The sequence below is a fragment of the Aquarana catesbeiana genome, linkage group LG03 (assembly GCF_042186555.1).
Source record: "Aquarana catesbeiana isolate 2022-GZ linkage group LG03, ASM4218655v1, whole genome shotgun sequence".
Taxonomy (NCBI): Eukaryota; Metazoa; Chordata; class Amphibia; order Anura; family Ranidae; genus Aquarana; species Aquarana catesbeiana.
In genome coordinates this window covers 624,799,389-624,815,435 of record NC_133326.1, presented here as the reverse complement: position 1 = coordinate 624,815,435, position 16,047 = coordinate 624,799,389, and the positions used below count along the sequence as shown (strand labels likewise).

At 42.8% G+C, this 16,047-nt stretch overlaps 1 protein-coding gene across 3 annotated transcripts in view; it reads left to right on the top strand.

Annotated features, from left to right (window-relative positions):
• Positions 1–16,047, top strand: part of CAMSAP3 (calmodulin regulated spectrin associated protein family member 3) — a 165,092-nt gene that overhangs the window by 136,756 nt on the left and 12,289 nt on the right. For all 3 annotated transcript variants that reach the window (XM_073622378.1, XM_073622379.1, XM_073622380.1), the window contains 7 exons: positions 2,262–2,299; positions 2,703–2,775; positions 4,342–6,169; positions 11,055–11,188; positions 11,334–11,578; positions 11,683–11,785; positions 14,395–14,513. In XM_073622378.1, the coding sequence (XP_073478479.1) occupies positions 2,262–2,299; positions 2,703–2,775; positions 4,342–6,169; positions 11,055–11,188; positions 11,334–11,578; positions 11,683–11,785; positions 14,395–14,513 (2,540 nt within the window). The remainder of the gene's footprint in view (positions 1–2,261; positions 2,300–2,702; positions 2,776–4,341; positions 6,170–11,054; positions 11,189–11,333; positions 11,579–11,682; positions 11,786–14,394; positions 14,514–16,047) is intronic.

The window sequence follows — 16,047 nt, the reverse complement described above, 5'->3', positions numbered from 1 at the left end:
TCAGCTTGAATACAGTTTAAGCTAGACGTGTCCCCAGAAGACCAGTGAGATTTAAAAGCTATATGATTTATTATAGGCATGTTATATATTTACAATACCACACATTCACACACGTCCCTGCCCTCAAGAAGCTTACAATTTAAGAATCCTTATCTCACATGCATACAGTATATACATGGACACACATGCTAGATGACCTTCAGAAATTCTGAAGAGTTGAAGGAGTCAGTGACAAAAGATCTCAAGCAGTAACAAGCTTCAAAGTTTGTAATACATTTTTCCTTATTTACTTCGCTCTTTGGGCCATCTCTGGACACTGTGGCTATAGACTATAAAAGAACTGTAAGGCTGCATTCACATTGCGGCAGACCCGCACTACGATTTAAGGTGTCATTCAAATGAATGGCGTCTCAAATGCGAGTCCCGCGATTTGTCATTTACACCTCAGCGCTGTCGAATCGTGGGCAGATTCGTGGCAAATCTACCCGCGATCCAAAGTGCTGTAGTGTGAATGCAGCCTTAGGGATGGGAGAGCACAGGGGATGCTAAGAGGAGTCAGAAGGCTGACAGCTCACAAAACATATAACCATCTTTCTTTCCTCTTGTGTGTTGTGGTCTATACAGTTAGTTAAAGTTATAGTTCTGCATATAAAGCACACCCTATGCTGCTTCTCATTACTACATACTTACAATAGTTTTTTTTTTTTTTTTTTTTTTTTACACAAACTGCATGTCACTAGGGGCAGAGCTTGTTAAAATGTGTGTACTTGGGGACCAAAATATCCACATACAGGCATCTGTGTGTAATTGGTATACTGTTTCTTTGTGCTTAATGAGAAATGTCACTCTCTCCCAATCCTTATGCTGCTAGCATTAGTAAATAGATAGGAAAGTATATCATATTTAGTCTTCAGGAGGGGGTTTTCTCAGCTAAGCACACCCTCCTGCATGCATGTCCTAAACTAAGGGCAGATGGATTCCAGGAAGTAAATGCTACATGAATAATCTGCTCTTACCCAAGATGGCCACAGCCAGCAATGCTAGGGGGTATTTTTCCTTTTTCAAATTGATTTCTCAGCAAAATAAAGCATGTAGACATGGATGGATGGGTAAGTTTGCTTTGCATATTAAAAATTAATCAAATAGGGTTTTTGGTTTGTTGTGCTCAGATGCAGGGAAGGTCCACTTTAACCTCTCTGACGGTATTCCCGAGTGTGGCTTGGGGTTAAATTTCAGCACCATTAGTGGTAACCCCAAGCCACACTCGGGATTACATCTCAGGATCTTGGTGCAGGTTACTTACCTTGTCCCCAGGATCCTGCAATGTCCCCCCGCAGTGTCTGCGGGCTCCGTCCTCTGCCTGAAGCTTCTCTGTGCCAGGCTCCATTCCCTGCGAGCGTCACGATGCACGGGGGCGGAGCCTGGCGGCAAATTAAAAAAAATGTAAAAATCATAACACATACAGTACTGTAATCTTGCAGATTACAGTACTGTATGAAATCATTTCACATCCATTTTGTCCCCAGTGCTTTGTCCAGTGCCCTGTGCGCAGTTTTATATTATATATACTGTTCTTTCTGCCTGGAAACTTGAGATTGTCCATAGCAACCAAAAAGTGTCCCTTTACGTCAAAAGTGGCTTCAGACCAGCTAGAAAACAGCGATCGTAAATTAGAACACTTGCAGAATTGAGCGATAGTAAATCGTGAGGAAATTTATTTTATTATTATTTTATTTTTTTAAATTTATTATATTATAATTTATGATTTTGTGTTTCAAACTTCATCATACCCGGGATAGCTACTAGACTCTTGGTGGACAGATATAGAAGTATGTTATTGGTAAGAATTACAGACCTACAATATAAAACGCCAAATTTCTAATAATTGTACCGCTTTGAGACGCAAAAATCTGCAATAACCATACAGCCAGGGAGGTTAAATACTAGCCATATTTACCTGAAACAATGTGTGCTGACCTGCCTTGCATCTGTGACTTGAGGTGGAGACCATGACCATTGGAGCTGTGCACCTGTGTAAGAATCTCTAAACCTAACCGGTAAATGTTCTGTTATTTAGATTCCCCCTGAGATCTCCCTCACAGCGCAAAGAATTTACTTGGTAGTCAAGAGTAATGGGTATGTTAGGGAAGTTGCTCTCTGGTGGTCAAAAATTATGATTAGGGAGTGAGGTAAAACTTTTTTTTGTTTAAAATCAAAATACGTTTAAAATAAGTATTTTTGTCTTATATTTTTTTTCTCAGGTGTTCTCCTATCTTTAACTTCCGACCTGGAACCACAGGTGAGTCTCCCTTACCACCACTATAAACGTTTTAAAGGTCGACTTGAATGTACATTATAGAATACAGGCAGTCCCCAAGTTACGAACACCCGAGTTACGAACGACTCCTACTTACGAACGGCCCCACTTGTGCTCCACGCTGGTCCTGGATACCTCTGGACACATCCTATACTGCAGTACTACATGTACTGCATGGCCAGAAGAGCCCCAGATAACATAACAAGCACCCGGAACATCCCACATCCATGCACAGGCGGCAGTTACACTTATGAACGCAGTGTTGCAACTTACGAACAACTTCGACTTGCAAACAAACCTACAGTCCCTATTGTGTTCGTAACTCGGGGAATTCCTGTATAGCTGTATTGACATTTTAAACACTACGTTGTCCTTTTTATGGTAGGATCCCTCCCTCACTCTTCATCAATGTCTCACATGGAAGGATTTGGAAAGTCCTGGGCAAAAAATCCATTAAGGTAGGCGTATAAGTTCTTCATTGAAAGTGCTCTGAAAGCAATGTATACATTTTGTTTTTTATGGGGTCAGTCCCATATCTTTTATTTTTTATTTTTTTAAGATTTCAAATCGTAATAGAACATTGTAGGTAGACAAAGTCAAGTACAAAAATAGAACGGTCAGCATAGGCAGTGTATGCACAGTGACAACCATAATAAGAATAAAGGGGACCAACCATGGACCCATAAAAAGTCTATAAGCAGGTATGAGAAACTACATAAATGTGGGTAATCGTGAAGAGTCCCATGTAAAACATATGCAGCTATATTTCTAAAAAAGGCTAGACCAAAAAAATGGGCCTTATTTCAGGATAACATTGTAGGCCCAGCGGAAAGGTCAAGCAGGACTACACCCACCCAACCCCTCGACAGGACAAATCGAAACCATTGTGATATAAGAATTAACTTTATCTAATAAAGCTACCACTATAGAACCCAGCCATTGACTCGTTTAGCTGTCAGATGAACATTGAAAATAGACAGAATATCAAATATATCAGCTACATATTCTATAGGGTATTTTTTCACATATAGCGCTTAAACAAAAACCCTAATCCAAGGATAAGGGTCCAGCTAAAGGACCCAAAATATACTGGAGTAAAAAGGTAAACCAAGCTAATAAAGAAAAAGAAAAGAGAAAACAGGGCGAAAGGAAGAAAGAGTAAGAGCATGACCGTCCGAGAGTCTGTCAACCCTAAAGGGGTTGTAAAGGCAGAAGGTTTTTTTTTTATCTCAATGCATTCTTTGGATTAGGATAAAAGGCTTTCTGTGTGCATCAGCCCCCTAATACTTACCTGAGCCCCATCTCTATTCAGCAGTGTCCATGAGTGCCTCGGCCATCCAGGACTCTCCCTTCTGATTTGCTAAGACACAGCAGCAGCGCCATTGGCTCCCTTTCCTGTCAATCAAAGTCAGTTAGCCAATCAGGAGAGGGGGCATGGCCAAACCGTGGCTCCGCGTCTGAATGGACCCACAGAGCTGTGGCTCGGCTCGGGTGCCCCCATAGCTTGCTGTGGGGACACTCGACAGGTGAAACAGGTAAGTATAACCTGTTTGTTATTTTTAACGAAAAAAAACAAACAAGACTTTAGTATCACTTTAAGTTTCTGGCACCCGTAGGTAAGAGAGCCAGGGGGTCCATACCTTTTCAGACAGGGATTGTTTATCCCATAAGACACTAACCATTTTTTCATGTAGCATGATCCAAGTCAGATTTAGCTTAATTCGAGCAAAATCGATCACTGGGCTTTTCCATGCAGTAGCGATAGCTATTTTACCCACCAAAAACATATAATATATTAAAGCCTGTGTGGATCTAGGGATATTGTCCACAGGTTGGTTAAGCAGTTGGATTTGAGACTCTTTAGTAATGTTGTCCAGGGTGACTGAGTAAATTAGGGAATGAACTCATATCCAGAAACGTTAGACCTTGGGGCAGGTCCATGATGTGTGAAGAACAGCAATGTATACATTTTACACTGCCTGCACAGTCCTGAACATATCTTTTTTGTTTTTTTTTTCTTCCAGCTCCCCGCTTTCTCAGGCAGTTTCCTTCAGCATACCATTTGGCCTTGACAGTGATGTTGACATTGTAATGGGGAACCCTGTGAACATGCTTCGTTCTGTCAGCTCAGATAGCCTTACACCTCCTGTGTATGCTCCCTCTTCCCCAAAATCCCCCCAGTGCATTACTCGAGCCACCTACAGCCCTCCTGAGGATGCAGCTGAATTTCCAACACAACCACGCACCTTTAAGAAGGTCCCATTGACTGGAAAGTGCACCACAGACCTGCAGGTTCAGGAGAAACCAGGTGGTGGACAGGGAACACAGACAGACTTGCCCACCATTGAAGAAGCACTGCAAATTATCCACAGTTCTGAGACTCGGCTGCACCCAGAGGGAGCACCAGATGGATTTTACCTTCACTCACCAGAAGAGTCAAAGCCGTCTAAAGTAGAGAATGATATGGTCCCAAATCTGGGTGTGTACAGGACACATGATAGATCCAGAAGACTGTCTAGAGATGACGATTCTGTGCTAAGAGACAATAGCCTGGATTCTGATGTGGATGAGAACAGGGCAAATCAAGAGTCCAGTCGCAGCTCTCTTAGCTCACAAGCTGATTCCTCTGCTGGATCAGGTACAAAGATGACAAGTTTTGCTGAACGTAAGAAGAAACTTGATGCCAAAGTTAACTCCGATGGTTCCCCATCTGGTTCACCCAATACGACCACATGGGCCCAAAAGGCAGAGGAGTCTCCTGTAAAGAGTCCCGCTTTAAACTCTGAAATGAATCAGCTTGGTGCCAGGCTTGAAGAGAAAAGAAGGGCCATTGAAGCCCAGAAAAAGAGAATTGAAGCGATTTTTGCAAAGCATCGACAGCGACTTGGAAAGAGTGCCTTTCTTCAACTGAAAAAGGAGGAAGGGGAGGATGACTGTGAAGAGGATGATCTGAAATTATCACCGGATGAGGGCCTTCCTAAAGAGTTAGAAGAGAGACAGATGAAACAAAATGAAGAAGAAAAAAATGAGAAGATGAATGATGGGTCTGTAAAACCACGGGGAGAGAAACAAGTGAGCTTTTCCCCTGAGGTGACAAAAGCAGGACTAGATAACAATCTAGGAGACTATAATAAAGCAGTAGAAAAATTAAATTCAGCGCTATCATCTCTACAGACGGACATGAAAAGATTATCTGACCAGCAGGAGAAGCTGATGAAGAAAGAGAGCAAAGCTTGGGTCATCCCAGCTCCAAAGTCCTCCCCTCCACCCCATCGACCCAAGTCTTCACCGCCTACTAGACTTACGAGAGAGTTCCAAACTCCTCGTTCCTCATCTGCATCTCCTTCTCAGTCACCTTCACGAATAGCTCCAAAGTCCCCCCAACCCAACATCAGGAGGTCTTTGCAACCTGTGCCTGTAACATCTAAAAGTCCCAAAAATACACGGCCAGTAGAGCTGAAGCTTCCACCTCTCAACAGAGTCCTGACTCCTCCCCAAAATGTGGACACCATACCTCACTTGCGTAAATTCTCCCCAAGCAAAGCTCAAGTCCAGACGCGATCCTCTCTACATTTTGCAGATGATACAAATGAAGGTGAAAACGAGGACACTTTGCCAACTAATGAAGTCCATGGAAACAACTCACGTCCAATAGCCTCTGTGGTTCCTCAGAGTAGTGTCATTGGGCCACTGGCTGGGGAGGAGAGGGAAGGGAAGAGGAGCAGTTTGATTGAGATCCCATTGTCCGATCTGCAACCAACAGAAGAATCAGATTTAGAAGGCGAGGACTCGTTAGATGCAACTCCTGGAGAGGATGGTGTAACACAGAGAGGACTTGGATTCTTCTTCAAGGTAAAGCCATTGAATAAGCTGACTTTGTTATAAATCCTTGGGTTACAGTTAAACCTAGTCCAGTACCCTTATTCTTGGGGTCAGAAAGACTGAGGAAATGATTAGCATGATTAGGATTTTCCAGGGATCTGTTGTGCGACAACACAGGTCCCCGGGAAATCTTAAAATTAACCTGTGCCCAGACTAAAGTATTTACATATTTTGAACACGCAATAAAAGCACTTTAAAACAAGCTCTCATTTTAGTTTTAGGCATTGCAGAGACATTTATCTACAAAGTTCACCACAGAGGCACTGAAATCTTGGCTCTTTTTCCTATTGTGTTCTATGGCTACATAGTCTTGGCAGCCCTGTCAAGACTATGAAATTACACAGCAGGGGTTTCTAAGCTGTTGGACACTAGCTAAAATCCCAGTTTAGGGTCTTTGTTAATATCTTTGAAAATGAATCTGCAGCTAGAGAGGTCAGGGATGGTTTGTTGTTAGCTCACATTTCCCTTGTTAAAAATATGTGTATACTTTAATGGGAAAAACTTTTATGTTGCCTCTCCTTCTCCTTTCATCCTTTTCATGGTGCCTCTGTGCTGCCTGTGCCCTCACTTCTGTGCCACCATTTTCACGCCTTTCCGGGGTCAGCTCACAATATAGTCCTAGTGCGGATGTGGGAGATGGAACGCATGACGTCATGCGGCTCATCTCGTGCATGTGCCATATGAAATACATTCATCTGTTCATTAAAAATATAATCCAAAGGGAAGGCTTTTTAAAATAGATTAATGTAACGTCGTATGGCGCATGTGCATGATGAGCTGTATGATGTCATATATTCCATATCAGGCATGCCACAGTACAACAATATTGCGAGATCCCAGCTGAAACACAGGAACACCAATCTGTTAACATTTTACGAGGAAGTGAGCAATAATGCCTAATCTACAAATGGAGATCTGTAGGCATAGACCATAGAGTTTGTTCTTCGAAAGAAAACTGGTTATGGGGGCGTGTCCAAAGGGTGGTGATAAATAATGTGCACTCAGACTGGTCTGGAGTGGTAAATGGGGTACCCCAAGGCTCTGTCTTGGGACCAATTCTGTTTAATTTATTACCGTATTTATCGGCGTATAACACGCACTTTTTTCCCCTTAAAATCAGGGGAAAATCGCGGGTGCGTGTTATACGCCGATCCCCTGCGATCTGGAGCTGCCAGATTTTCAAAATCGCCGACCGCGATTTGAAAATGGCGCCGCCGGCGCCGAAATACACAGTGCCGGTCCTCGGCTCTTCTCGGCCACTTTTGTCTTCACTCGAGCGCCGCCCGAACCTAGCCGAGTGTACTCGGCTAGGTTCGGATAGCTCCGCTCGGGACTACGAGTGGAGCCGAAAGTAAACGAGAGCCGCCGAGAAGAGCCGAGGACCAGCTCTGTGTATTTCAGCGGCGGCGCCATTTTCAAATCGCGGTCGGCGATTTTGAAAGACAGGATGGCAGGGGTCCGGGATCACAGGATGCAAGGCTGCACTGGGGAAGGCTGCACTGGGGAAGGCTGCACTGAGATGGCTGCACTGGGGAAGGCTGCACTGGGGAAGGCTGCACTGGGGAAGGCTGCACTGAGAAGGCTGCAATGATGGGCATTTAAATGTAAGTTTTTTTTCCTTCAACTTCCCTCCTAAAAGTTTTTTTTTTTTCCTTAAAATTCCCTCCTAAATTGGGGTGCGTGTTATACGCCGATAAATACGGTAATTCAATAAGCGGGGCAATAACTTCATATCAGGATATAGAATTTTTTTCAGAAATACCTGAATAAAATAATGGGGTGGGCAACTACATGGCAAATGAAGTTTAATGTGGAGAAATGTAAAGTAATACACTTAAGGGCAAAAAAAAAAAAAAAAGGCAAACTACTCACTAGGGGGAGAACCTCTGGGGGAATCAAGGATAGAGAAAGATCTGGGGGTCCTGGCAGAAGACAGACTGAGCAATAGCATGCGATGTCAAGCTGCAGCTGCCAAAGCTGGCAGAATATTGGCATGCAGAAAAAAGGGGATATACTCCAGAGATAAAACTATAATCCTGCCACTCTATAAAACTCTGGTCAGGCCACATCTGGAGTATTCTGTTCAGTCATTAGAAGGGATGTGCTGGAGCTGGAGAGAGTCCAGGAAACTGGAGGACCTCAATTATGAGAAACGACTACAAGCGCTAAACTTGTTCTCGCTGGAGAAGAGATGCTTGAGACTTGATAGCGATTTACAAATACCTCAATGGTGATCCCAGCGTAGGAAAAAAAATATTCAGTCTCAGGGAGTGTAAGAGGACATGGGGCCACACAATGAGAAGCGATTTAACCTTAAGCTGCATAGGGGGTTTTTCACTGTCAGGGCAATAAGTATTTGGGACTCTCTTGTTGGTGTCGGCAGGGAGTATTCCTATTTTTAAGACACTCAAACGTGCATCTTAAAGAACACAACATACAGGGATATGGGAAATGATTATCGACCCTGACACACATACACCTACACAGGTTGAACTGGATGGACTATTGTCTTTATTCAACCTTACCTACTATGTAACACAGATGTACATGCTGATGTGAATTTTAGTATAATGAGGAAAGGTATGCTTTAAAGAAACAAGCATATCAATGATTTTAGGTGTTTTTGTTCTCTATTTATTTTGTGAGATAATATATAAAGTATCTCACAAAAGTGAGTACACCCCTCACATTTTTGTAAATATTTTATTATATCTTTTCATGTGACAACACCGAAGAAATCACACTTTGCTACAATGTAAAGTAGTGAGTGTACAGCTTGTATAACAGTGTAAATTTGCTGTCCCCTCAAAATAACTCAACGCACAGCCATTAATGTCTAAACCACTTACAACAAAAGTGAGTACACCCCTAAGTGAAAATGTCCAACTTGGGCCCAATTAGCCATTTTCCTCCCCGGTGTCATGTGACTCGTTAGGTTTGCAAGGTCTCAGGTGTAAATGGGGAGCAGGTGTTAAAGTGATTGTAAGGGTTTTTTTTTTTTTAATAACAAACATGTCATACTTGCCTCCATTGTGCAGCTCGTTGTGCACAGAGTGACCCCCTAACCTCGTCTTCTGGGGTCCCCCGGCAGCTCCTCCCAACATCAGATAACCCTCTAGGAGAAGCGCTCTCTGGGGGGGGTTACCTTGTGTGGTCTACATAAAGATCGCCTAAGCTATAAGAAGATTGCCAAGACCCTGAAACTGAGCTGCAGCATGGTGGCCAAGACCATACAGCGGTTTAACAGGACAGGCTCCACTCAGAACAGGCCTCGTCATGGTCGACCAAAGAAGTTGAGTGCACGTGCTCAGCATCATATCCAGAGGTTGTCTTTGGGAAATAGACGTATGAGTGCTGCCAGCATTGCTGTAGAGGTTGAAGGGGTGGGGGGGTCAGCCTGTCATTTTAGGGGTGTACTAACTTTTGTTGCCAGTGGTTTAGACATTAATGGCCGTGTGTTGAGTTATTTTGAGGGGACAGCAAATTTACACTGTTATACAAGCTGTACACTCACTACTTTACATTGTAGCAAAGTGTCATTTGTTCAGTGTTGTCACATGAAAAGATATAATAAAATATTTACAAAAATGTGAGGGGAGATACTATATGTGTGTATATGTGTGTATGTGTATATATGTATATATATATATATATATATATATATATATAATGTATTGAAATATTATAGCACTACTATAGCATCACTCAAAATTATAATGTACAGTGCATCAGTATGCACAGCGTTTCACTTTTCCCACATTTTGTTATGTTACAGTCTTATTCCAAAATGGATTAAGGCCTGATTCACACCTATTCCCCCATCTATTGCAGTTTGCATATTCCAGGTGCATTTTGCATTTCTCAATACACATTTTTGATCCATTGAAGTCTATGGAACCAAAAACCAGAAAAAAGTCCCTGACCCTTTTCATAAAATGCAAAGATGTGAACGTGACCCATAGGAAACCATGTTAAAGAGGACTTCCGCCTGCCCCTTTAAAAATTAAAAGCCAGCAGCTATACATACTGTAGCTGCTGACTTTTAACATTAGGACACTTACCTGTCCTGGAGTCCAGCGATGTTGGCTTCGCAGCCGATGTTTACATCAACTGGTCAGGTGGTGCTGCCGCCGCCATTGCTTGTAAGAGAGCCCTGCAGTGTAGCCTTTTGGCTTCACGGCCGGGTCCCTACTGCACAATTGCGCTGTGCTCTCACTGGCCTGGCAGAAAGGGAGGGAGGAGGGGGGCCGAGTTGCTGATGTACTTCGTCGAGGCCTGGTCTCCCGAAAGTGGGGACAGGGTAACTGTAAAAAAAACGGGTATCCGCCCCCCCCCCCCCCAAATGGTGCGAAATGTGCCACCGGAGGGGGGGGGGGGTCAGATAAGTGGAAGTTCCACTTTTGGGTGGAACTCCGCTTTAAATGGACTGTAGTGTGTTTCTGCAAAACTGAAAACACACCTAATGCATAGGTGTGAACCAGGCCAAAATTCATTATTTTACTCAATTCTACAAACAGTACCCCATAATGACAACATGAAAGAAGTTTGTTTGAAATCTTTGCTAATTTATTAAAAATAAAAAAATCCCATGTACATAAGTATAGAATTTTGAGGAAAATAATGAATTTATTCCAATTTGGAATGGATGCACTGTGTGTGTTTGTGTATATGTGTATGTGCAAGCACTAAAGCGCCATTGGTAGATTATATCCTGTTCTCTTTACTTTTTAAATATTAAAATCCATTAGTATTTCCTACACTGCTACTGTTTGGGCATTTGTCATCCATTAAATGTTCTATATGGTGATTGGAGCTGTAATTGATAGTTGTAAATTTAGATGTCTTCTTTCCTTAGGGTGAGGCGAGGACAGAAATGGAGATGGCCCAAAGGAGAGCAGCCTTGCTAGAGAAACAGCAGAAGAGGAGTGAAGAAGCCAAAAAACGAAAACAGTGGCAGGAGGAAGAAAGAGAGAAAAAAGAGGAGGCCAAGTATGTTCTACCTGGGCACCAAAAATTCTATTATCTTTTTGTCCTAATAAAAACTGTGGAGTTTCCAGTTGGATAGAGTCAAGATACTCTTTCTGGACTGGCTATAGAAGTAATATTTTTCAATATCTACAATTTTTTTTTTTAGACCTCAAGAGGAGCAGCAGCAGCAGCAACAACAGCGGCAGCGTAAGGATGAAGATACTATTCAACGTCGTGGTGACTTCACAAAGCTGGAGTATCAGCGTCGACACCAGCTGAAGATCATGGAAGACCTGGACAAAGTTCTCCGGCAGAAACCAATGACCGTCCGAGCTGTTAAGAAGCCTCGACCCAAGACCGTCTTCCATGATGACTCGATGATTGCCCGAAGCCCTGTCAGAGGATTGTTGGGTAATATTTTAGATTACAGAAATGAGTGTAACTCATAGAAGTTCTTAGACGTTGACTTTTTCTGTATAGGCAAAGAATAGTACTTATTTGTGGTCTGTTTTCAGGTTCCAAGCTAAGTAAAGTTTATTCTCAGTCCACCATGTCCCTCTCCACGGTGGGAAATGAAAATGGCAGTGGAACTATGAGGAAGTCTCCCAGATCTTCAAGGTAAAGTTTACCTCTGTGGACAACATGTAGGGGATGTAGACAGCATCAAAGACAAAATAGTCTAAGGAGTGTTGTCTTTTTGTCTTCGTTTGGCATCTTGCGATGCATACAGGGAGCCTACCTACCTGCCAAGTATTTCAGTTTGCCTTGCCTCTTTATCTCTGTAATTTGCTGATCCTGGAACACATGTGCTGGGGATGTTGCCTTTCAGACACAGAAATCCTGATGTAAAAGAAATGTCAGTATGAAGCGCGGTTTTCCCACAGCTACTAATCAGAATCAAATGTGCCTTAGAAGTTTAAATATTATTGATGAAGAAAGTGTAGAGTGCAGTTATACTGGACAACATGGAGTACACTGTTCCGTTTAGACTCTTTTACGATTGAAGTCCTTTACAAAAGGGAAATTTAAGCGGTGTATGAAATCTCTTTATCTGTGGTTTCTAAAAAGGCCCAATAGACTATTTTAATGAGAATTTATAAAGTATTCTGGTAGCATAGTCTGGTTCAGGCCACATTCACACTTTTTGCCCATGTTGGTGCACAGTATCCGTGGCTTGTGATGTATTGCTAGTCATATTCAATGAAGAACCTTGCAGTATGCAAGACTTGTGGACCGTGCTTTGAGGGCCCATTAAAATGGATGTGTATGCTCAACAAAGCACACATCAAAACTCAAAAAAAAAGCCTCAGCATATGTGAATAGGCACTTAATCTTTAAAAAGGAAACTTTGAACAGAGGATGAAAGGATTAAAACCCTGGTACTAAACCCGTGGCCCAAAAGACACGTGTCCTTTTGGTGTTACCATACGGTCCTCAGGCACAGCAGTCAGTAGTAGTGATTTTTCCATACCTAGGTCCTTTCTCAGGGATCGTGACCGAAAATGTTTGTTAAATATTATTACATTGCAGTTCACAATTAGTTTTCTTTCTTTAAAATTTGTTTTTGTTCTTTTATATTCACCTGGTGATCCGACCAGTACGTCTCGTACTTTTCAACTTCCTTTAAACAGACCAAGCTGTCTTTTATTCCCAGTACAATGTTTTATATGCAAACAGGTTTGTATACTCTGTATAAAAATGTAAAACCCAGTTTAATATATGCAGCAACTTTAATTGATTTGTATTTGTTTGATAAAATAAATAAAAATTATTGTTAAAAAAAAAAAAAATGTAAAACCCAATATAACTTTTTGTGAAATAACAGACCAAGCTGTCCTGACAAAGTAGCAGGTAGAAGATTGAGACAAACCATTTACCACTACAGGGCACTTTTAATGGTCAGCTTTTATTCATTTATGTAAAGCCTTTATCCCAAAAGGGGGAAAAAAAAAAAAAATTCCTGTAACTGCTTAAAGTGTAACTCCACTTTCGTGGGGGGAAAAAAATGCAAACAAAGAAAAAATAATATAGTTTATACAATTGTAACAAGAGTCCTATTGTAATTGAATGTTATTAAAAACGACCTTTTCCTTTTTAATCTGCAGCACTGTAATTTTCTGAAAATGCAATGCAATATGGCTACCCGGAGGTGTTCTGTACAAATGCCCCCCAAAAACATAATTTCCTGCTTGTGTGATTGGCTCACTGATTTTTCACAGAAGTCTGCACTAAGATGCAAGTCAGATTTCAGGCATCCCCTGCAACAAAATTGTCATTTTTGGTGAGATATTCACAAAAGGAACACGTCTAAAGGGATGCAAACCCAGCAGTTTTCCCTCATTAGTGCCCTGCATCCGATTCTTAATTAGGAAACCACTCCCATTAGACTCACTTAGCACAGAGGCACAGACAAACACCCAGGGATTTCTTCAGAATAACAAAAGTTAGGAATCTGCAGCAAAGCTTGTTAACATCCTTGCAATCTACATAGATCACCCAGATGGGAATGCTTTTTTCTCAACAAAAGTGGAGTTACGATTTAATAAGTGTTAGCTGAACTTCAATTTGTAAGTCAAGTCCATCTAAATATGCTAGTCTAACACTAACCTCCCCCAGACTGACAATGCTGGTGTCCAAAGGTGTCTGCTTTACTACTTCATCCAGAATGCAGACATCCTGAGACAGGAAGTGTGTTACTGGCAGGATCACTAGGTGAAAAAAAAGCCTAAAAAGGAAAACTAATGCAACCACCACATCTAAAGAACTGGTAAGTTGCAATATATTACAATTCTTTTGTAACGTGTCCCCAGTCTGACAGTCTCTTACAGCATGCTCCCAGTCTCCAGCCACTCCTGTAACAGCCCTTGACCATCTCCTGCAGCCTGCCCACAGACCTTCTGCTGTATTATGTCCAGTTCTTGACAATTATTTTGTAGCATTACCTACGCTGAACATTATGAGTGGCCTGTTGGTGATGTCAGGAACTGCACTTGAGATCCCTATGTCTAATAGGTTGACCAGCATTGGATTAGAACCTCTGTCAGGTTTTTATTGCTATGTTCACCTGTCCCAGTAAACACCCAGGTAGTAAGGGGACACAGAAAGCAACACGTGACTGATAGAGTTCAAGACTCTGAAGAAGAGTGGGGTTGTTTTTTTTTTTTTTTTTTTTTTGTATAATCAGATTATACACTAATAGACTTTGACTTTCTCTTTTATCCCCACAGAGCGGTGTCTCCCTCTGGTCTTATGTCTCCCAGCCGGGGTCTCTTCACTCAGAATGGCGATAAGGATTGGGACACTGGATCCACAGCCTCATCCCCTGCCTCCATCCCAGAATACACTGGTAACTTTTCTACCCTTCTTCTTTCATAATTTGTAAATTCTTGCTCTGTCAATGTCATTCATTCTAAAAATAGATTTTTGCGTTGCTATTTTTAGTTCTACAAAATCTCCACAATCTGGGCTGCTGTTTATTGCAGCCAACCATACTCCATATTACTTTATCTAGCCTGTTCAAACAAACTAGATCTCTCTCTCTCTCTCTCTCTCTCTCTCTCTCTCTCTCTCTCTCTCTCTCTCTCTCTCTCTCTCTCTCTCTCTCTCTCTCTCTCTCTCGTTTTGTCCAGGTGAGAGGAGAAATAGTTTTACTGACCTGATCCTCCACTCTCCCACGATCTGGGCTTTGGAGGCTGCTCATCAGGGGCGCCGGCCCCTAATCTACATGCAGGGCGCCAGACGCATGGATTCCAATGGGGCTCTAATTGGCTTAAAAAAGGGTGGGCTTGGGGCGCAGAGCACTGCACCCAGTTGTGTGACATTAAAAAATTAATATTCGCTAATGTCTTCCTGTTTCTCCTTCCGGCCAATCAGGAAGTGGGTCCTGAGACCCCATTGGCCGGGAGTCTGAAGACCTGATTGGCTGGAAGGAGAAGCGATGGCCGGGACACGGGGAAGCCGCAGCCGTGACCTGCGTGGGGTAAGTGCAGGGCTGAAGGGGGGCCTGGCAGGCCAGAGGGCTAGCGAGTGTGTGTGTGTGTGTGTGTGTGGGGGGGGGGGGGTTTGGAAGATTCAGGTGTGGGGTGGTGGGCTGGAGCGATGGGGGGCATCTCTGGTCTGTCTGCCGCCCACCCCTGATCGATTTAGCACCAGCCACCACTGATGACCGGTGAAGGGTGGGTGTGCAGACACTGCGAGGAGGATCAGGTACAGTATCTCACAAAAGTGAGTACACCCCTCACATTTTTGTAAAATTATTATATCTTTTCATGCAACAACACTGAAAAAAAGACACTTTGCTACAATGTAAAGTAGTGAGTGTACAGCTTGTATAACAGTGTAAATTTGCTGCACCCTCAAAATAACTCAACACAGCCATTAATGTCTTAACTGCTGGCAACAAAAGTGAGTACACCCCTAAATGAAAATGGCCAAATTGGACCCAATTACCATTTTCCCTCCCCAGTGTCATGTAACTCGTTAGTGTTACAAGGTCGCAGGTGTGTTAAATTTGGTGTTATCGCTCTCACTCTCTCATACTGGCCACTGGAAGTTCAACATGGCGCCTCATGGCAAAGAACTCTCTGAGGATCTGAAAAACAGAATTGTTGCTCTACATAAAGATGGCCTAGGCTATAAGAAGATTGCCAAGACCTTAAAACTGACCTGCAGCACGGTGGCCAAGACCATACAGCGGTTTAACAGGACAGGTTCCACTCAGAACAGGGCTCGCCATGGTCGACCAAAGTTGAGTGCACGTGCTCAGCGTCATTTCCAGAGGTTGTCTTTGGGAAATAGACGTATGAGTGCTGCCAGCATTGCTGCAGAGGTTGAAGGGGTGGGGGGTCAGCCTGTCAGTGCTCAGACCATACGCCGCACAC